The sequence below is a fragment of the Cinclus cinclus genome, chromosome 2 (genome assembly GCF_963662255.1).
Source record: "Cinclus cinclus chromosome 2, bCinCin1.1, whole genome shotgun sequence".
Lineage (NCBI taxonomy): Eukaryota > Metazoa > Chordata > Aves > Passeriformes > Cinclidae > Cinclus > Cinclus cinclus.
The window spans coordinates 51,851,750-51,874,169 of record NC_085047.1 but is presented as its reverse complement, the minus strand read 5'-3'; the positions used below and the strand labels follow the sequence as shown (position 1 = coordinate 51,874,169).

Here is a 22,420-nt window from a genome sequence, read left to right as displayed (position 1 = left end):
ACACTAGGAAATCACATTGCTGTCATAAAATATACAATCACCAAGACTGAACCCAACCAGGAGTTGGCACACAAAAGAAAATTTGTCAATAGACAAATTTTCTGCAGAAAAAGTTATAGGACAGAGGCTTTATTTATACACCTTGCAGGTAGAGAAGCTCTTTTAATGATCAATTAGGAAGATGGCCATTAGCAAAAGTCATCCTGTCTGGAACAGGGGTAGTAGATTCTAATGCTAAATATAAGCTGGAAGAGCAGTTCAGGTTTTTGTAGGTATTCAGTATTTATACAATTCCTCAAGAAAACAGGAATTAGTACCTGTGAAACAAAGCTGCTCCAGGATGGCAAGGGGTAAAAACAGAAGGTAGAAAATACAGAGAGGCACTACAGCTAACACCAACTCTTTTCTTCCCCTCCATCCCAGTAACATCCCCTCTCCAACATGCCTAATTTTTCCTTATTGATGGAAACCCAAATCAGGAGTTAAAGAAGAAACAGCAACCCACCTTCTCCAAACATGTACATCAGTTTCTAGTGCAAAAAGCAAGTCTGTCAGGAGCCGCTGGTGCATGGGAGACCATTTAAACTCTGGAATACGAAACATAGTTGTGCGTGGCCCTGGACTGAACTGTCGCCGCTGCTCTTCTGTCATTGGCATTCCTCGAAATCCCAAGTCAACGCGTAAATCCCGGTCTTGCTGGGTGACAGATCGACCCTGTATTGCCTACATCAACGAGAGGTTCAAAAATGATGTTAACTTTATGCAGTATGTTTTTGAATGCAATTCAGAAGCTGAGAAAGGACAGGATAAAACAATGTGTCCATAAACCACAGAAGATATTGACATTCCAAGGCAAGTAGTATCCTTCAGTAGATGAGCTGCTCCAAGTGAATCACTCAGTGTTGAGGGGCTGTGGCTGGCCCCCTTTTCAGCTACTCACTCACCTTTTACTCTCAGGCTCTTCATTTGAAGTCTTACAGAACAGACCAAAAGTCCATTCAAGGCGAGTGACAAGACTGTTTATGTGTAACAATTATATTTTGGGCTAATAACACAATTATCTTTGAAATTTGGACTGAAAACATGGACCAACTATGTAGTGGTGGCTTCAAGGGATGCGCATTTTTGGACAGCTCCTCATTTTTCAAAACCAATTTGTTTATCTGGTGTTTTTAGCAGGATCATTAGAGAATTACATCTAGTCTCCCAAATCCCATTTTGTCAATTTAAAAAACAAAAGAGAACTTTGCAAAACAACTACGTTAGCAATGCAAAAATGGACATAGCACTGGAGTTGAACTGAAAAGTTTCTTGTTTATTTAGTCTCACTTTGATCTCCTGTAGCCAGTATTTCAAGAGCAGAAAAGGTTTCCTTTATAAAATTTGACCTCTTGGGACTAAAATTGTTACAATTGCTTAAATTTCCTGTGTTTTTCTTAGAGTTATCTTTAAATGATTAGTTTCTTTTTTCCTTAGACTTATCTAGGATTTTAATTTTTCACATTAATCTTCTGCATAGTGCTTTCAATTGTATTTTCCTTTTTTTTCTAGTTAGAAATATAGGAAAGAATGAGTTTTAGAGCCGTCAATATTTGATCTGTTATTAATAAAGGCAATAACTGTTCTTAGAAGCAGTAGTTCCTATCTCTGTCACACTGTTTGTTTGCTTTCTTCCAGTCCATTTGAATAAAAGATAGTTACTTCTTACTAATAAAGCAGGGAGATGACTGTAGACCTGTTTTTAGAGAATTTGAGATTAGCAACTCTGGTAACATGCATTCTCCTTCAGGTACAACTGCAGGTAAGCCTCATGCTGGCAGCAACAACGGTATCATAACAGTGACATAACTGAGGAGCTTGTATCTATATACCAATAATACTGCATCTGCAAGAATGGGCTTTCATGTGCATTACCACTGCATAAAAAAACATGAAACATGTTTTCACTTAGGTGGCTGCTCTTTAAGTAATTATCAGTGGTATCAAGGAGATAAAATCTAACAAGGCAGTTACCACACCTACAGCAATCAAAATTCCAACTGCCAGTTCTACTGTCAACACGCTAAAATAAAACTTCTCATTATTCAAGAAAACAATAATTCTCCATTTATATTTTATTTAATAACTACTTCCATTTTTTTATTTATTACAGTTAACTTAATTTTAAGAAAAAATATTTAACCATGGACCGCTTAAGAGTTCATAGCGCCCAAAAAAGATACTAGAAGATAAATTTCTGCTGGTTGCTCAGTTGATAATTCTTTTTAAGAACATTATTTAAAGGAAAGATCAATGCCCACATATTTAAACCAATTCATTTTAGTTTATTGTTGATTTTAGTGGAAAATAACTTGTTTAAATAGTATATGCAATATATATTTTCTATATAGTCATGAAAGATTTCATTTTATGGTATTTTCAAAGAAAATGGGCCTGGAAGATGTACATTTTTCATATAAATTAAGAAATACCTCAAATATAAAAATACAGAAATATTCCAATATCTCTCAGATCTCACACTATTAATCTCCCCCTCAGCACTGAGCAGTGATTACATCAGACACACTCATGGCTACTGGAAATTTACCTGGGTTGTGGTAGTTGTCTGGATCTTCCGTATCTCCTTCCCTGCCTCCTTACCATCATCAGATCTTTCTGTATCTGATATTATACTTCCTGCATCAACATTAGGTACAGTTTTGCTACCAGAAGACTCTGTCTCAAGAGTTGTGGCAGTCATTTCAGCATATTCTAATCCTTTAGATGATGAAGACAACTCCCTCTCAGAAATGCTATTCATTCCATCTGAAGTGGTGTGAATCTTGAACTCTTTGTCCTCTATTATACTTGATGCACAAGTTATATCTACACTACTTGTCATATGTGCAAGCAATCCCAAATCATCATTTACACCAAGATGCATCTGTGTCTCTTGCACATTTGGAATGGCAATGTGATTACTTGAAAGTTCAGGAAGGAGTTTCTCCTCCTGACTAGGCATCTTATCAAAGAGAAATGAGGTATTGTTGGTAGAAGGTTCATCTTTCTCATCAGCCAGAGTTATTAACGGACCATTATCTTTTTCCTCATTCTTCTTAATAATACCCACACTTCCATGAACATTGTTTTGGAGCTTCTCAACAGCTGCACTGTATACATTATCTAAAAGAGATTCCACTTCTACCAGTGCACCATTTTCTCCAGTTCCCAGTGTTTCTGGTGACAAATCCATATCATCAAGTTTTACTTCAGTAGCTTCTACTTTTTCAGCTTTTATATCAACTAAAAGGTCATGAACTTCCACATGCACTCCTCCTCCTCCAGGTCTCTCAGCAGTTCCAAGCACATCATCTGACACCTTTGTAGCCATGAGCAAGTCCCTTGTATCTGTATTAACAGGGTAATCTGTTTCACTTTCTGGGCTTTGACTTTGTGAAAGATCTTCTATCTCTCGAATTTCCATTCCACCTTTTGCTCCCGTTGTCTGAGAGGAAAGACCTGAGATGGTGCTCACATTCCCCTTCTTCCCCTTTTTTATGTTTTCTTCCTCTTGCCTTTGATACTCTTCATACATTTTTGCTAGATATTCCTTGTGAGCTTCATATGTGACCTGAGAAAGAAAAGAACAGATTGCATGTATTAATTATGCTAGATGAACCGGGTAAAATCTAGCAAGATTCCTAGGAACATACTAAGTACAGCTTATAAAGTGTTTGACCAGAAAGCAAGCTATCTTGACATGAATAGAGAGAGCCACCAGATGGCACTAAATCACCTTACATCTTACATTGCTATTTACTACTGGCTTTGGGTGTTACCAGTATTTAAAAAAAAACCAAACATATACAAGCTGTTTCTTACCTTAGAATGGGCTATAGAAAGAGTATCCACCCATACTCTCCAGCCTCCCCATTCATATTTTATTGCATGGTACAAGAGAATACGGAAAATGTTGTAAACCATCTCTGTGATCTTCTGCTCTTCAGAGTTCTTAGGATTAATGTATCCCAGAGAAAACATCCAGTCCTGCCACACTGAACACTGAAGTAAACATCTAAAGTGAAATAATTAATTCAAAATATATCCAAACAAAACTTCTTTATTTTAACATTACGATGGTTGAGATGGGTGGAACATCATATCTTAACATCAATCCAATGCTAGCAATAAACTTAAAAATATTAAAGTATACTATAGAGAAGATTCTAGTATCAGTTACTGGACTAAGAAATTTTACCGCAAATGCATTAAATTTATTTTAAATATATTTATTGCAGACTACAAAACTCTACACAGAGCATAACAAATTGCTACTACTCAGAAATCAATGATGAGAAAATACTATTTGTATTGACATACCTTCTGTTTTCACGGCTATTACTAAAGAGTTTTATCATATCAGATAAGAACAAACGTCGAACTTCCATCAGCTCTGCACTTGGCGTGGAGTTTTTTAACAGCGTTGCCACCACCTTAAGAATCACTTTGAAAGAATAAATTAGTTATGTAAAGCACTTTACCAACGTTTAAAAAAAGAAATAGTTGCTGACAGCCATTAAAGTAAGAGGTAACTGAAACCCATATGTATCTACGATACATGAATGAATTGTTCTCACTTTCTGAACCATCATTTCAAAGAACCCCACAACCTCTAGGTGACACATTTATCAAACAAGCATAATATATTGTCCTTACTTGGATTCTGAATTTTCACTGTCGAATCTGGTTCTGGATGCGGTTTATGAACAACCTGGGTACATACTTGTTCTGTCAAAATCTAAAACAGAATATTAACTTCCTTTTACCATTTTTAATGAAACACTATGGTATTTCTTTGTTAATTTTAAAATTTGTTAAGAACATTTACTGTGGTCACATGCAACATCATATAAAAATTAGGTGAAATATTTTAAATCTTGAAGAACGGAATAAAGCAATTCCTCTAATGCAGGGATAAAGATTTTCATGGTGGTACCATAACTGATCACCTAAACTTTGAGTTCATTGCCTAAATATGCAATAATGGTATTTTAAAGATATTCCATTAATTTTTCTCATATTGTTATACATTCACAAATCAAAGTATCTTTCATAAGCTACATACATCAACAGTTATTCTCACAAATTTCATCAAAACCAAACCAAATAATTCTTAAAAATGGGTTTGGTTTCCTCCAGAGAGTAAAGAGTAAGCATCAGAGACAGCATTCCATAGGAATAATCCTGGGGCTTCACAAAATGAGCAGGACAGAGCAGTCTCCTGTCACTTCACTTGCACCTGACAGCCTAATTAATCTGTATTGAGGCAACACTGCAAACCTTTCACACTGGGATACCTGTCACTGGATGTGTGTATGCAACTTTATTTTTAAGGACAAGCTAAAAATTCAAGTATATCAACACAGAATTCTCAGTAAATACACTCAAGTAAATGCATTTCAAAATAGAGTAATTTCACTAGCAATATTTATTTTAAAGAAGAGCTCTCTCATTAAAAAATAATCAAACTAATGTCAGTCATAAACACAGTATCTTAGAATAGGTCTTTACATATTGATATTTAAAATAAAATGCAAATATGGCATTGCTTTATATGAGAGCATATGGAAAATATCTGCTCCTTAGCATCAGTTTTTTAGCAAATCTTCTGTACTTACAGCACTTAACCCCTTTTTTCTCCTTTCCTCTAGCTATTTTTTCAAATGTAAATGCCTGTGGATGCTGAGCTCCATGAGGACTTTGATTTTGTCAATGACTTATGAATTTTCTGAGATTATCAATGAGAGAAGCTCTTAGAAAACTGAATGCAGGAACTAGACTCTGAGGGCTCAAGTGGCCAAACCATAAAAGGTAATGTGCAACAAAAAAGAACTTGGATCTAAGTCACTGGTAAATAGATGACGTTTAGGTTTTTCAACCATAGGAGAATAATTTTCTACATTACTCAGACTTAGAACCATGAAAACACCAAGTGCTCCTCTAGTCTCTTTTTCCTTTTCTGGAACCTACCCAGAGCATCTAGTTATTAAATCTGTTTGTGGATAAAAAACCCCTAAAAATCTTTTTAGTGCATAAGATTTTCATAAATTGCAAGAGACTATTCTAAGTCACCATTTTAGTAATAATTGAAGATTGGGCATAATCTTTATGTGTGCAGGCATGAAGACAAGGATTTCAACCAACTTGATTGCTTTTATGAAATTGCTCATAATCAAAACTGAAGCTTCTACAAGAACTTGGTAGAAAAGCTGAATTATTTGTGGGTCAAACTTCTTTGCCTCAAGCAGTATCTGCTACATAAAAATGGCTGTTAGCTATCATTTGGCATGGTTAAAAAAGAAAAAAAAAAATCACTCTTCAAAATTTTGTAAACTTAAAATAAGTGACCTGAAAAAGCAAAAAGAAAAGAGAAAAATCTCTGTCTTCAGCATTTTCAATTTCAATGAAAAAAGTTTCCAAACAGTGGAGAAGTATGAGCAATTGTAGGTCTGTAGTATCTGTTGTGATTTTGTTTTGTTCATTTTGGGGTTTTTTTATGAAAAGTGATGAATATCTTAAGTAACAGGATCTTTCCAATCAGAAGTGGGAAGTTTTATAGAGCCTATGTAAATATTATGACCTTGTTCATAAAATCATCTGAAGCATGACAAAATTCATTGTGAACCAATAAATACTTTCTCAAAATTTCTGAAATTTTTCTCAAAAGTCTTGAGAATCAAGATTATAGAGCACACATGTTCAAGTCATACTTTTTACAGCAGAAACTACTATCTTTCAATTTAATAATTTGTACCTCATAAAGAGTGTTATATGTTGTAACGGTCACTGTGTTTGTGTGCAGCATCAACCTTTCTCCAAGAAGTGTGAAAAGACTGTGAGTATGCATGATTTCAACCTTTCTCCTGCAAGAGAAAACAAAAACATTAGGCACATGCCAAGCATGATGAGCATTTTAGGTAAATGCAAGATAAAGTCCAAAAGCCAAATATCTTGATGGTGTACAAAAAAGCTCCCAAGCTTGTTATTTTATATATATTTAAGATATTTCCCACAAACAATGCAATTGTACAAATATACAAAGGTTCTTGGAAAACAACGTTGTATTTAGGATGGGCTTTTGTATAAAAGAAATCATACACCATTCTCAAAGTCAACTCCTTCTACCTTACTCAGGATAAGAAAGTTCAAAATGTGCACAGGTTGGTTAAAATGTTATCACCATTAGTCACATCACAAGAACTCAGGACAACCCAGCTTGATTTTTTCCAACATTAATCTCAGAACCACAGAATGGTTAGGTTGGAAAGCAACCATACTGGGTGATCTGGATTTTTCAGTACCGCCTTTCTTCTCTATATATCATTCTCTCGTGAAGCCAAAATAATTCCATCCTAGAATAACACATGTTGTAAGGAAAAAGAAATAAAATCCTGAAAAGTTATGAAATTCTATGTGATTGAAGTGTATTTCACATCTGGGCTCCAAAACTATTCAAATCATAAAAAGTGGAGAGGTAAGCAGCTCACATCAATGAATTACATTGGCCCCTAAACCCCACCCTTTTAAAATGGGATATAACATCACAAATAGAGTGCTTCTCATACTATGCATCATTAAATTTACCTACTACTATAATGGATATGAAATAAAAATAATTTTTCAAAATAAATAATGATCTATATTAAAGCAGAAGAAAAAAAATTAAATTGAATAATGCAACATTTATTAAAAAAAAATATGCATTCAAAGGCTAAGAAACTGCATTTTCATGATTACCAGTGAAAATAATACAAATTATATAGGTTCATTCTAGAACTTTCGAAATTTACAGATTATTTTCTAATTTTCAAAGTAAGTACCACAAAAGAGGGTGTCAACAACTTACAACATTGTGTACTTTTCCATGTACAGAAGGGAGTTCATGAGTTACTTATGAGAAAACCTTCAGGTATTCAACCTTTTAAGGTATGATTTAGCAGGTGGAAGTAGAAATCCATTGGGAGATTTAAATATATGGGTAAAAACCAAAGGTAAACAACCATTATTTCAAGGGGTGGCATAGAAAGAATCAAATATGGCAGAGAAGGAGAAAACCAGGATTTTGTCAGCTGTTAAAGTTAGACAAAGTAGTCTATCATCACAAATTACAAAGAAAAATCAATTAAGTTATTCAGGCTCTCATCTAACATATTACTGGTCATTTCTGAGAATCAATCACTTCTTACTCTGTAGCTTCATCAATGATGCGTGTATATATGAACTGCAGCAACAGTAATTGGTGTGGTACCTACACATTTGTTAGCAATATTGTATTGGTTTATATTTCATAAATCATGTAGCATCGCTTTGTGCGATTCTGATTCAGTGTATTACAGTGCAGCGTCTGTTTCCTGTACCGTGAAACAGGAATACAAGTACTTAATAATTTTTGTGGTTGACTTCCATTTTATAAAGTCATGCATATGCACGTATATGTATGTGAACAAAAAGGCACAAGCAATAGCTGCAAAACATGAAATTGAAGGGCATTTTTACTTGCTAAAATCTACATAAAATATGCACATTTGCAGATGTTCAGAGGTATAAAAAGTTAAAAATTTGAAAGTTACACAGAGTATTCAAGGGATTTCAATCACTCCAATTACATGAAAAATAAAGTTAATTTTTGCTAAGTATATATATTCACTCAACAATGGAAACTACACTGATATATCCATAATTGCAAGTAGATGTTAAATTAAAATTTCAGCTTCTGAAAATTCTCCTTTCATTTTTTGTAACCATAGAATCATAGATTATGCTGAGTAAGAAGGGACCCACAAGGATCACCGAGTCCAACACCTGGCCCTGCATTGCACCATCCCCAAGAGTCACATCTTGTGCCCAAGAGTATTGTCCAAACATTTCTTGAACTCTGCCAGGCTGGTGCTGAAACACTTTTTCCTGATACCCAAGCTAAACCTCCTCTGATTCAGCTTCATGCTGTTTCCCTGAGTCCTGTCACTGTCACCACAGAGCACAGATCAGTGCCTGTCCCTCTCTTCCCCTCTCGAGGAAGCTGTAGCTGCAGTGAGGTCTCCCCTCAGTCTCCTCCAGACTGAACAGACCAAGTGACCTCAGCCATTCCTCATGTGGCTTCTCCTCAAGGCCCTTCACCATCCTTGTGGCTCTCCCTCTGAACACTCTCCAATGTTTAATGTCTTTCTTATATTGTGGCACCCAAAACTGCTCCCAGCACTGGAGGTGAGGCTGCCCCAGCTCAGAGCAGAGCAGGACAATCCCATCCCTTGCCTAGCTGGTGATGCTGTGCCTGATGCACTCCAGGACACAGGTTGCTACTCGATTTTCAGGATAAGTGATAAATATTTTAAACAAATGCACTTATCTGGATACAGCCAGGCTTCTGACAAGTCAAACCTTAATCTGGTGTATCATACTTAATCCAACTCATATCAATGTGAATGACTTTTACTAAGTAATGTTTGAGAAGTCCTTGGAGATTCTTGAGTGGACTATCAATTTGCTTTATTAATTCCCAGAACAGTATTCAACTTACAGGATCCCAAAGGAAAAATCCCATTTAGAAGCATATTCTCAGCTAACGGTCTCTCAATTATACAGTCATGCTTTATTGATCTTACTGAGAAAAGCATTTCTAGCAATACCACACTCTGGCTGGACTCCTACCTCCTTTCCTTTCAAATGAGGCTTACATGATGAAGTCTCTTGTGAAGCATGTGGTTAATTTTTATAATACACAGCCTCCCACTAAAATGCCATTTTGGGCTAATCCCAGCAGGGATCTTAACACCACATGTAGAAGGGGAAAAATGAGCAACAGCAGGCTAAGCAGCACTGCATTATTGTTACTGCTTTCTTGACACTGTAATATGGAAGATCAGACTAAGTAAACCCATTTAATGACATCAGGTATTTTTAAATGGGAATATTTCTTGCTGCCACATTTTCTATGTGATATTTCTTGCACAGAGATATGTCCTTACCACATTTTTTTTTAAACACCACTTGCTTGATGTATCTGCTTTTCCTTCTGAAACATTCCCATGTCAATAAAATATTCTATTTCATTTTTCCCATCCTTCTAAAACTATTTCTAGAAGCGCTGCCCTGGAAATTTTATTGCAATGACACTGACAATTCCAGAAGCATATTTTAGATCACACTCATCTGTTTTCTGTTAACTTTAGCTGAACATGCAATACGTAGTTATAAGATGTATTTCTGGAAAATGTTTTTCCCTTGTTTTCAGATTTGAGTTTCAGTATATCATATATCTGAAAGGCAACCAATGTATTGTTTCAAGCATCACAGCAAGTTAACTGGAAAAAAATTATCAGATTTATAAAGCTAACAGTGTACAAATTATTGATCAGAAAACTTAATAATCTGAAGTAATTTCTAAAGACTGACAAAGAATATACAGTAATCATGACAGAAACACAGGAAGCACTGTGAACTTAAATACACCACTCCAAAAATTTTAAAACAACACTTACTTATGACCCAAATGTTTAAGAAAATATCCAAGGACCTTCAAAGCTTGCACCCATATACTTTCACTTTTGGAAGCCAGTAACTTATAAATTACTCTAAAACAGAAAAACAAATTCAAGCTCAAACATCACATATATAGATTGCATTACTAAACATCACATATATAGCTTGTATTTCACTGATCAAGGGTAGTTATTAATAAATAAATAAATAAAAATAACAATTTACAGAAAATAGGATATACTGAAAGAACCAAGTGTAGCATAAAAATTCAACTATGAAGTCTTGAGGTTGGAGACATGGTGTAGTTCAACGTTTTATAGCAGTAAAGTACTGCTTATCCTATACCTCTCTCTTGGAACAACCAAATAAAAGACAGTCTGAGCAGCTGTAGCTTAGGACAAGAGAAGCAGACTGGAACACATAAAGTCATATCCTGGAGCACCTGGATGCCAGTGAAAATCTCCTTTCATTACACCCTCTGCTTCAAAATTCTGGATTATATAAAAAAAAAAGGTTCCTCAAATATTAACTTATCTAATTACTAAATATTTAATTAATAGGATAGATTTAAGCACAGATTATGCAGTCTGTCAAAAAGGAAACCAGCCTTGATCTCAAGTTACCAAGAGACAGAAAACATTACCCTTGCCCTGCACTGTTCTGCAACAAATTTTTGAATTTATATTTTAGTTTCCCATTAGAATTAGCTTGGCTTCAGCTTTTAGCCATTCTTTCTAATCTTTCTCTACTAAAGAGTGCTTTTTCAGACAGTACTTTCCTCCTTTGAAATTACTTCTGCTATTACTACATGACCTCTTGAGCTTTTGTCCTCTGACATCTTAGGCAAATGAGCCCCTTATTTTATATAAAGCTTTGGGGGTGTTTTGTTTTTCTTAAACACTTTAAAGTTGTAATTCTGGGCATTCTCCCCACTGCTACAACACAGACTTTCAAACAAAGACTGCACCCTCAAACACTTTCAATATCAGTATCACAAATGTTACATAAAGATGTCTCCAGTCAAATTTAGAAGACTTACCCTTCTTCATAAAAATGACAGGGATAGAATTCTGAATGCAAACTATAGGCAGTCCTATAGCAAAGTCTTAACCATGAGTCCTCCCTTCTGTCAAACAATTTTAAGTACATATCTTTGTACAAAGATCTTAGCACTTAGGCAAAACGGAGCTTGAATCTACCAGGTAGTAGATACTGTGGGGGATTTTTTTCCCTTTAGCAAGCCACTTCCATTTTCAAAAGCATTTTCAGAACAGCACAAAATAAAATTTCATAGTAAATATTAAATTATTAACATGAAAATTAATAGTACCTGAAAAAAATATATATTACCAAACTAGGCATAAACCACAACCCCCCCTCCACACCCCAAAATAACACTTTTTGGGAATTATCAGTTAAGTCTACAGACAAACAGATAAACACATTAATTCCACTCTTTTCAGACAGAATTTGAGAGGCCAGGGCACAATTTCTCGGGGCTTTTTTTCTTCTTCTCCCCAGAGAGGGTTAAACATACAAAGAAGAATATTAAAAATTATTCTGAGACAGATACACAGCTATTTGATGCATCTTGTTAATTACACATTCTATTTGAGATTGAGAAGCAAGTAAAACAGCACAGCTAACTTTAAAACATCATAATGATAATCTTAAATGGAAATTCTTTTTTTACTCCAACATGTTGAAATCACTCATTTTGTCAAAAAGTAAATCCTAAATTAATGAAATTGAAGTTTAAAAGATCAGCAAGTGTGATATTTATGTGAAAAAGAAGCAAACTGGAGAGTGCTGATACTGGAACTACTTCTAAGGTATTTTCTCACTTCACTGTCTTACCGTATCCCATTTCTCTGATCAAATGCAGGAATCATGGATGCTGGATGTTCGGACATTAGTGCCACTAGCAGCTGCAGCACATCATGAATATTTTCATCCTGTATGACAAGCACCAATGTTATTCTATAAACTAACTTCAACAAGAAGCTTCCCACAGAGCTGGTACAATTAATTAGAATAAAAGGTAGATAATTACAAAATGTACCTCGTGCATTGTTAGTAAGTAATTTAATATGCTCTGCAGCTCATCTTCTTTCACTCCCCGATCCTAAGGAAAAAAAAAAAGAAGGGCCATTATTCAGAAAAAATGCATTCCTCAGGTCTGGATAAGCAAACCTTGGACCTAGTCAAATAATCCTACATCTTTTTTATTTAAACCTAAAAGACTAAATTCTCTCTATCATTATACTGCTTTTCTTTATCACATTGACAGTTCAAACCAGTAAAAGGTCAGATTCTTTTAGTGTGGGCCCTCAGATACTACAAACTATTGTTATTACTTCTCCAGTTTGGAAGAAAGAACAGAAAATACTGGTTTTCAGTCTAATCTCAAATGGCAGATCATCCCTCAAAGAGTAGCATTCAGCTGTAACACAGAGTCCTGCACCATTTGTACCTGCGGTAGAACCAACAAGAAGGATAAAGCAATAATCAGCTATATATTTTTTTAAATATGACAATTAATTTAAAACACAGTTTATATATTTAATATACATATATTAGACATTTGATAAAATACACATAGCATACTTTGGTGAGGTTATTAGAAACTTTTTTATGGATTTGCTACTTCTCTGTTGATTAGCAGGATGTGCACAAACATTAAATTAACCAGAAAAAGACTCAATACTGGACAGGTATTACTGATTTTCTACTATGAAAGATACTATTACAAGCATATAAAAATATCAACATTTCCACTCTGGAACAGACCATTTTACCTTCAATATAAGTTGTTTCAAGAACAGAAGCATAAATGCCCTTAATGATATGATTTCTTTCTGAGAGGGCCGAGGACCATCTGGAAGAAACAAAATATAGCACTTTTAAATATAAACTAATTCCTTTAATCACTGCAGCTTCCTAAGGAAATCACAGTTCCTACAACAGATTTAGTACTCTACTCTTACATAAAAGTTCATATTTGCAAATGATATAAATCATAACCTTTCAGAATCACGTTTTTCAACACAATATATTTAAGTATAAGTGATATTACATTTGGAGAAAAAGAAATCCATATTATATTTTACTTAGTTTTTTAAGAGAAACGGGAAGATGAAAGACCATAATAAGGTGATAGTAATAGATAGACAGTAATATGTGATAAACATCTTTGAATGACTAAACCAATATGTTAAATACCATCTAAATGAAAACCAACAGAGAAAGGATTTATGAAATACTAGTGGTAGCCATTACCTGCAGCAAGCCATTTAACCAAAGAGAAACTACTATCTAAAGAAAATATTCAATTTAAACCAGGAAAAGAAATGTAATCCAGAATACTTTAAACAACTGTGCCTGATGAAGTATACTATGATAACACAAAGATCTAAAAAAGCCAGAGCTTGGATAGCATAGTAATTTGAAACTATATCTATTGCATTTTCCACTCTCCTTTTTCATAAATATTTAAGTTGAACTGGAAATTTTTTGTTAACTCCCTGCTTTTCAGACAATGCATGGCATAGACAGTCTTAAATTTTGTTCAGTAAAAATAAATGCAACTTAAATTATTTTTCCATAAGTCATTTCATCTTGGACTGATAAACACAGATCGAAAGTTTAAGAACAGTCTATTTCTCATTATTATTTCCAGTCTAGATGAATGCAACTTTTTAATGAAGATTTTCTAATTTACTTTGGTGATGCTTTTTGAAGTGAAGCTGCTGCTTTACACACAGTAATTCAAGTCTGCAGCAAGGGAAAACCTTAAGGGAAGGTATGTTTGTTTCACTAGGAGGAACAAAAAGAATGGCTAATAGACTCAAGATTTCTTCCCTGTTTAGGAGTGGAAAGAGAACTATGTACTCTTCAGAAAAAAGCAAATAAGTCTCAAGCTCCTCACTCACTATTTGTAAAAACACTAAGTGTATTGTAGTAAAAAGGTCTATCAGATAGGCTTCAAAGATACAAGACTACTTTGTACTGATTAATTCTGGTAGCATCATGAAACATCTGTTTTCCACTGTAAAAACGGAAGTCAGTTGGATTTCTTTTTTTGTACTAGGTGCAATTATATTAAATATTGCATGAATTTTAAATATTGTGTGCTTGTTATCAACAAGCTATTTTTATCTAATAAATCTATAGATATTACATTTTTATATAATTTAGCTATTTCCTCCCCTAATTTAATTGCAGATTCAATTTCCCTAACTACAGCACAGAAGTTTCTTTCTTTGTACACCCTCTTTCCTCCTACACCTTATTGGGATTCAATATCTGACAATATCTGAAAACCAGGACAGAAAAAATAAAATTGTCTTTTTTTTTTTTTTTTTCCTTGAAAGACTGCAATTATGGAATCAGAATACAGGCAATGGAGAGGTCTGCAAAACATTTCTACAGCAGAAATTTTAAGAACATGCCAAAAAGAAGATATCCCAATTTAACTGGGAACCTCTTCAAAGACACATGACTTTTATACGACTTCTTCATGTAGTATCACATTTCCCTGGAAATGTGTGACAACCTTGAAAAAGGTTCTTCAACATGCAAAGGATACCAAAGGACTTGTTGCTTGCAGGCTATGTGCCAAGCAGGTAAAGTGTAGTTTTCCCTTCAGTCCTCTAGTACTATTTATTCCTTGCATTTTAGTTGGGTCAGGAAGCTTCACTGCTCTAGAATCAGAAAAAGGGGACAGCTGCTACCCAAAAGACTTCATTAGTTTCAAAAATGAGTTTCAAAAACTGGCAAGGAAAAGTAATACGGGCTGGAGAAACCGGAGGCACTGCAACCACCAGACAGCTACAAAGAATGGAAGAAAGGACTGCAGCAGTATGATGTAATGATCATCTGACACAGGCTGAGTAGAATTAATTAAATAGGAAGTTCTAAAGCTACCTCAAGCAGATTTTTCACTATAATTTTTATATCATCAGTTTTTTACTTCATTACTAATAAAACGACTTCATTCCTAGTTGAAGATTTATTTTAAAAAATGTATTCTTGACCAAACAATGGTGCAATTTATCCTATAATAAAAAAGCATACATTAGCCACACATACACCGAGGCAGACAAGTAAATCCTGTTTTTCAACTCAAACATTGCAAAGCAGTTTTTTTATTGTCCTTGAATTTCTGTGCCTATCACTGCATCTAGACCATTCAGTGTCACCATCACTCAGACACTGATAGTCTGCACTGCTAAAGACTAAAACCAATCTCAAATTAGATCAGATATGAAGACAATCCTTTGAGGATCTGGTAGAGCAACCATAAATCCCTAATACAAAATAGTAACATTGTTTTTAATTGGCAAAGAGAAAGATGCCTCCCTTATCCCACACGAGGATGAGTCATTAAAGCATTTCCTGCTTTTAGTTTTTTTTAATGTATGTATTATTCACAGAGCCCATCATTTGCGTCAGATTTTTTAAAATATACACACATAATAACACTTAGCCAGCTTTACCCAGACAAAAATAAATGTAAAAAAAAATTATAATTTTATCCAATTCATCCCTGCAGTATAGAGAATTATAAGGGCATAAACCAGAAGTAAATAAGAGGAAATAAGTAAACATATTCACAGAGTTAAGTACAATCAGTAGTGCTGTGGAAAAAACAACAAACAAACAAAAAAACAACCCCCAAAAAACCTAATCAGGAGCTTTGGATAACAGAAATAACAATCTCTAATTCTGTCTTCAGAAATAAAATTGTGTTGTTAGATCTACCACTAACCAAATGTAACACTCTCCCATCTGTTTTGATTTTTTTTTAGTATGTAAAAAGCATGACTCTTCCACTCCTTAAATTAATAAAACATGACAGAGATAGCAGAATTTGATCTCCATGCACACATAAATAACATCACATGATATGTGTATCACAGAGGACTTGATTTTCTCTCTGCTGTAAATCTAAGAAGAACTGAGTTCTTCTATAACCCAGCTCTTGAAACAACTCTGTGGAACTTTTTCTATCCACAAACTAAAAAACTATAGCTACTTTCTCCCCATAATAATGCTTTTCATTCCCACTTCCACAGCTCATGTTCAAAAATATTGGACATGAAAAACATTCTTGAAAACTATTTAGCATGATATTAACTTGCACTTTAACCACCATGCAGTCTCAATAAGGATACATACTACTCATAAAGGTAGTGTTCATTGAGAGCTAGAGTGTGAAGAACAAAGGAAACACCAGTAGAGACAGAAGTGCTTGGCCATTCAGTTCAGGAATGAGCTAAACCACACAGTAGTTGGGAACTTAAATGCACGCTTCTCTCATTCAACACAGGCTTCCCAGGGGAGTGGTCACAGCACCAAGCCTGCCTGACTTGAAGAGCTGGGACAATGCTCTCAGGTATGACAAGGTGTGACTCTTGGGGTGTCCCGCACAGGGCCACCAGCAAATGCATTTGATGATCCTGCTCATCAAGTTGAGCTCATTATGTTGAGTTCCAACGCAACATCAAATGCAATAAATACAGAAAGAAGCTATATCTTTTAAATAATTTTCACTCTATTGTCTGCTTTGTTGTAGTATTTGCTGGGTATTCCTATTATCTTTATTCTGTATGATTTAACAAAATATAAAGGCATGCATGTGGCAAATCAAGATAACAGCTATAACCACAATCTAAGTTTAAAAAATAAATAATAAAATTTAGATTCTTTTCATTGGAGATTATTTTGACTTTTTAAGGTCTTTGTAAAAAGTATTGAAACAAACAACATCAGAAGAAAATGCAACTCATAATTTTAAACAGACTTGTCTCCACTATGTGAAGCTACATCTAAAATGTAAAATCTGCTAAGAATAATTAAGGATCAAGTTGGTACTTTTACACTCTGAAACAGTGTTTCCAGTACCTCAGAAGGAAATGGAGATACAAATATGAATTCAGTATTCTGAATCTAAGAAGAAATACCAATGTGAAACAGGAAACCAATAATGACAGAGAAGATACAAAAACAAATTTAAAATAAGTATCCGAGCCTTCAATTTTTTTTTATTAAATTTTTTCTTTAAAAAAGCATTTATACCTCCACAGGGGAAGGCAATAAAACCCTGAAGGAGAGTAACTATCTGCAAGTAATAGTAAAAGAAACTACTAATATTAAAATGTGTTTTAGTATCTCCACATAAAAGACAACATGCCTTGAAGACAAGAAAACATCACAGTATTGAAATGTCTGCATGAATAAGCTTACTTCCTAATATGACAGCAAATAATCTGAAGGCACTTCAGCACATGCTGACAAATTGTAGATATTGGCATGATTTCTAGTGAAGTCTTCTCCAAATTTGAAAAGTCTCATGTCAAGTCAGTCTAGAACTCCAGCTGCAATTTACTCACATGCTGACATTTTTCTGTTTTGTACATTAAAATTAATGCTTATAGAAAATGGGTTCTATTCTTCAAATTTGAGATATCAAATCCTACTTAAAATGCAGCAACTTTAAATTTTACATAACTGTATTTTTACACTGCAACTTTCTTACTTTAACAATTTTTTTATACATTATTCTCCATTTCAACAAATTATGAAAATTCTGGCAGTAGCGGCTGCAGGCAAGCTAATAAAAATTAACACAAAGACAAAATCCTGAAAGAGTTACCTTTTTTGAACTATTGGGACTGGTGAAGTTATGAGATGCTGAAAACAAGGTGAAAATAAAAAAGCCTTAAGTGTAATAACTACAGCTACTTCTAGGATTGTATTCAATGACTGTAAGCCATATGAATCAGCCAGACCTCCACTCAATGTTCAAAAACCCTCTGGTAAAGAAAAAGTGGTACAACAAATAGGTGATTAAATATTTTTTAATATTTTCAGGAATTTTATCAATTGCTAGCAACTAATGTGGATTTAATAAAAAATATTTTATGAAATGAAGTTAATATAAAATTAAATTTAGCAACATATCACCTCAGCAATTATATTTTCACTGTCATTTGCTTGCAAATCACCACAGTTATTACAGCTCTATTAGTCAGAGACACAACTAATCTGTGAAATAATAGCAAAAAAAGTCCCAGTGCTGATTTGCATGGAGAAAACTCCATAGCTGTGCTTGGTTGTGTTGGGTTTGCACATCTGTTGCTATCAGATCCTCCTGATCCTCCTCTCTGATAAGCTGACATTCCTCATTGCAACACAAGCCACTCTTAGAAAAGAAATGACCAATTCTTTGTAGTTCTATCAATTACACAGGGCTTTCTGCAGGGAAGCAAGATAAGGAACAAGGAAGAAAGAAGACATTCAGCTTTCAAAAAGTCAGGTTTATCTATAAAACTAACTAAAGACAAAATGAGAAAATTCAGATATAGTGGATCTATGTTTTTTGAAAATATGCATGGCCTCGGTTTATAAAGCATCTTCCCAACTACTGTATGAAGGCCTTAGAAATTTTGATTTTTTGTAGTCAATCTGCTGCACCAAGCACCCACTAATTTACACTGCCTGATTACCTTTCAGGGACTGACCTGGTTGCCTTCCAGGTTTAAAAAAAAAAAAAATCTTAGTCTGGAACTGACACAAATGATAGGTGAACGTACTATACTCTAAATGAAAGAAAAGGTAGGGATGTAAACCAGCCATAACTATGCTTAATTTAGAATTAACTGATTAATTTCTCATTCCTAACTGTGTATCCTTGTGTACCTCATGCCTTCTGTTCAGATTTCAATGAACATATTATATGATTTTTGAAGCTATGAAACTGGCATTACACATGCAAATACTCAAAAAATACAGTTGACTGCAAAGAGGCAGATATGGGCATGATAAAACAATCCATGCTTCCTACAGAAAGAAATATCACTGACTCCACAAAAGAGCAAACCTAGCCAGAGGGAAGCAGTCTGTAATATGCAATACATTTTCAAAGTATCACGTAGCATTACCATGACCGAGAAGCACAGGATTTTTTCAAAAATTTAATCAAATATACTAGAAAAAAAAGTTAAAAAAATAATCTCAGTCATAACAAATAGGCTGTATTATCAAACTTCCACTCTCAAGCTAGTTGAGGAATTTTCCAAGTCTCTATCTAGCTGTAAATATGGTTGACACGTGAAAACTTCACCTCACAACAGAAGCTTATTCACAAACACAACGCATATAAACTGATCATCTGAGTTACAAACATCCCACTTCCTCACTGATCTCAGATACAGTTAATTTGTCTGATGGTAAAACTGTACCTGTGCAGCATAGCAGTGTAAACCTCAACAGAACAGATCTGTGAAAGTGTGAATCTGGATAAAGCCACTTCCAGAGTAGGATTTAGCTCACCCTAAATTCAGACATCAACAGTGTAGTTCCCACATAAGACCAGCTTCTAACCTCCCACAGAGGTTAGTGGAGCATAATCAATAAAAGAATAATCAATAAAATAAATCAATAAAGACAACACAGTCTAGGAAGCAACTACATTTCAAACAAAGCATTTCTCAAGTGCCTGTCAGTCAGAGGTTAAGGCACAGCTTCCTAAACATACTTACAGTCCAAGTTGTCATGCCATAAAGTTTGTAAAATATCTACCCAAAACAAGCAGATTTGGTGTTGGATATACAGGAAACCTGCATCATTCTGAAAGGCAGGTGGGATATGCCCCACTGTGACTACAATGATGCTAGAGACCTGTATAAAGGCAACTGACCCCTGCATTCCACTGTGCAGAATCAGCAGACATCTAGCTCAGAAGGAGACATCTTCACTGCAGGCACCAAAAAAAGAAGTTAATTCTATTTTGGCAGTAGGAATCCAGAATAAGTGTAAGTAGATAATAAAATTTATCACTGACGAAGATTTCAAGCTAATTAAGTAACCAGCACAGGTAATTTTCATTACCTAGGATTTCAAATCTTTCATTTAAATGAACAGAGAAAAGTGGGCTTTTGTTCAGTATTAGAAAATAAATTTTAATAATTTTTGAAGACTATTCTTCATCGAATATTATACTAGATAAGAACTATAAATGTCATTTGAGATCCTAGAGCACCTCCTTCTGTGATTTTCAGAAAATTCATTGCCTCTTAGGACACCTAATCTAGGAAAATTACTTACCAGAAGTAATTCTGGTTTTATTTATGAAAAAAAATATATAATTGAGGGAATCCCCTCTGCATACAGCTCACAGATAAGAATTACCCAATAAGTAACATGTTAGGCATGTAATACTCTTGAATATTTGGGTATGTGACAGTACCAAACACATCCCCCAATTATTCAATTTCTCAGCATGACATTAATAGTTACACAATAAAAATAATTAATAAATTCTCCTTTATCAGTTATTTAAAAAGAGACTTTCAGCCAGATCCTTCCTGCTTTACAAAAGTAGATAGCTAAATGTAATGGAATTACAGCCAGAATGTATACGATTAGAATGATTTACTCTGGTTAATACACAGCTGTAACTTGCAGCGTTCAACCAGTATCCATTATTGCATTTTGTTGGTGCTGTCATTCAGTACCTCTTGTGCTAAGCTAAGCACATCACTTTAAGCAAAGTTAAATAAATCTCTAAAATTATAAGGACAGAGAAAAATTATTATTGAACTGGAAACACAGCTTTTGAGATCTCAGAAGTTTCCACTCTGTTTTCAAGGTCACTTAACACTACAAATCACTCAAACCACACAAAGCTTTCTTTGGCACATGAAATACATGTAATATTTCCTCTTTATTACAGAAGAAGTAAAATCAATCTTTTTAATATGTTTCCTAAAGTATACCCTCATAAGTATATGCTATGTGACTGGAGACCAGAGTTGGAACCTTCTGGGATTACATATAAACAAACTATAAGCATGGGTTTATGATACACAAAAAACTACTTCCATAGTTCTTCTACTGATGACCACTGGTATCAACTATTGCCATTTATTTACCTCCGTGTCTACAAATCCAAGGAGCTTTAAGACATGTACATCACAAACCTTCCTACAGGAGAAATGCTTACATGTTCTTCCTTATGTGTTGCACTCACCCAATCCTTTAGGAGTAATGCCACTGCTATCAGCAGGATTGACCACCCAGTAGTAGTATTTCAGCGTGTGCATTAACTGCAGCACTGTGCCCACTCTGCGTATGGTGTTGTAGATTGTAGCAGTCCCAATGAATTCAGCTGACAGGTAGGTGTACAAAGACAGCTGCACCTGAGGAATGAAACAGTCATCCACATAAATGCAAGCTCTGTATTAGTAACCTTAAACTGTAGGGGTCTTTTTAGAATAGACTTTGGATATGACATACAGAACCTGAAAAACTAATTACAACTCTGGTTAGGGCAGGGGCTGCCCTGCTACCTAGGAATGATTTAAGTAATGATAAATATATTGGATTGTTTTCTATTCTGACTTTTTATACCAGAAGTATATATTTTCAGTTTTTAGGACAATGTCACTTTTCACTTTGGTTGACATATCTCAATTATGATTGCTTATGAAAACAAATCATTCATTATTACTAGAGAAGAATGATACTATTTTATCAAACTGGAATGCACAGTTTGAATTAAAATGAGAGTTTACATTAATACGCAACAAAACACATTTTGCCTGCAATTAAAAATACAAAAATTTCTGCTTCATCTGTAAGAAAAAAATGTAATGTAATCATTGAAAAAGGGACTGGGTTTCCTGAAACAGTATTTTCATAGAATCAGACAGAACTCTAGGCAATAATTTAACTGCTTTTAGGAAATTATAAACATATTGGAGTATATAGTTATGCTGTGTACAGACTGCATGATCTAAAAATCACTGCTATTACCAAGTTTATAAAAAAAAAACCAAAAGAGAAAAACCAAAAAACCTAAGTAGAATGTTATAAAAGATATACAGTATTTAATTTT

The 22,420-nt window shown here is 34.5% G+C and overlaps 1 protein-coding gene across 4 annotated transcripts in view; it reads right to left on the bottom strand.

Annotated features, from left to right (window-relative positions):
- NBEA (neurobeachin) overlaps positions 1-22,420 on the bottom strand; it is a 448,312-nt gene that overhangs the window by 304,351 nt on the left and 121,541 nt on the right. For all 4 annotated transcript variants that reach the window (XM_062487643.1, XM_062487641.1, XM_062487644.1 and 1 more), the window contains exons 13-23: positions 21,554-21,722; positions 13,317-13,396; positions 12,581-12,643; positions 12,376-12,473; positions 10,518-10,610; positions 6,794-6,902; positions 4,696-4,777; positions 4,360-4,483; positions 3,862-4,054; positions 2,588-3,610; positions 506-723 (exon numbers count right to left, since the gene is read on the bottom strand). In XM_062487643.1, coding sequence (XP_062343627.1) covers positions 506-723; positions 2,588-3,610; positions 3,862-4,054; positions 4,360-4,483; positions 4,696-4,777; positions 6,794-6,902; positions 10,518-10,610; positions 12,376-12,473; positions 12,581-12,643; positions 13,317-13,396; positions 21,554-21,722 — 2,252 coding nt within the window. The remainder of the gene's footprint in view (positions 1-505; positions 724-2,587; positions 3,611-3,861; positions 4,055-4,359; positions 4,484-4,695; positions 4,778-6,793; positions 6,903-10,517; positions 10,611-12,375; positions 12,474-12,580; positions 12,644-13,316; positions 13,397-21,553; positions 21,723-22,420) is intronic.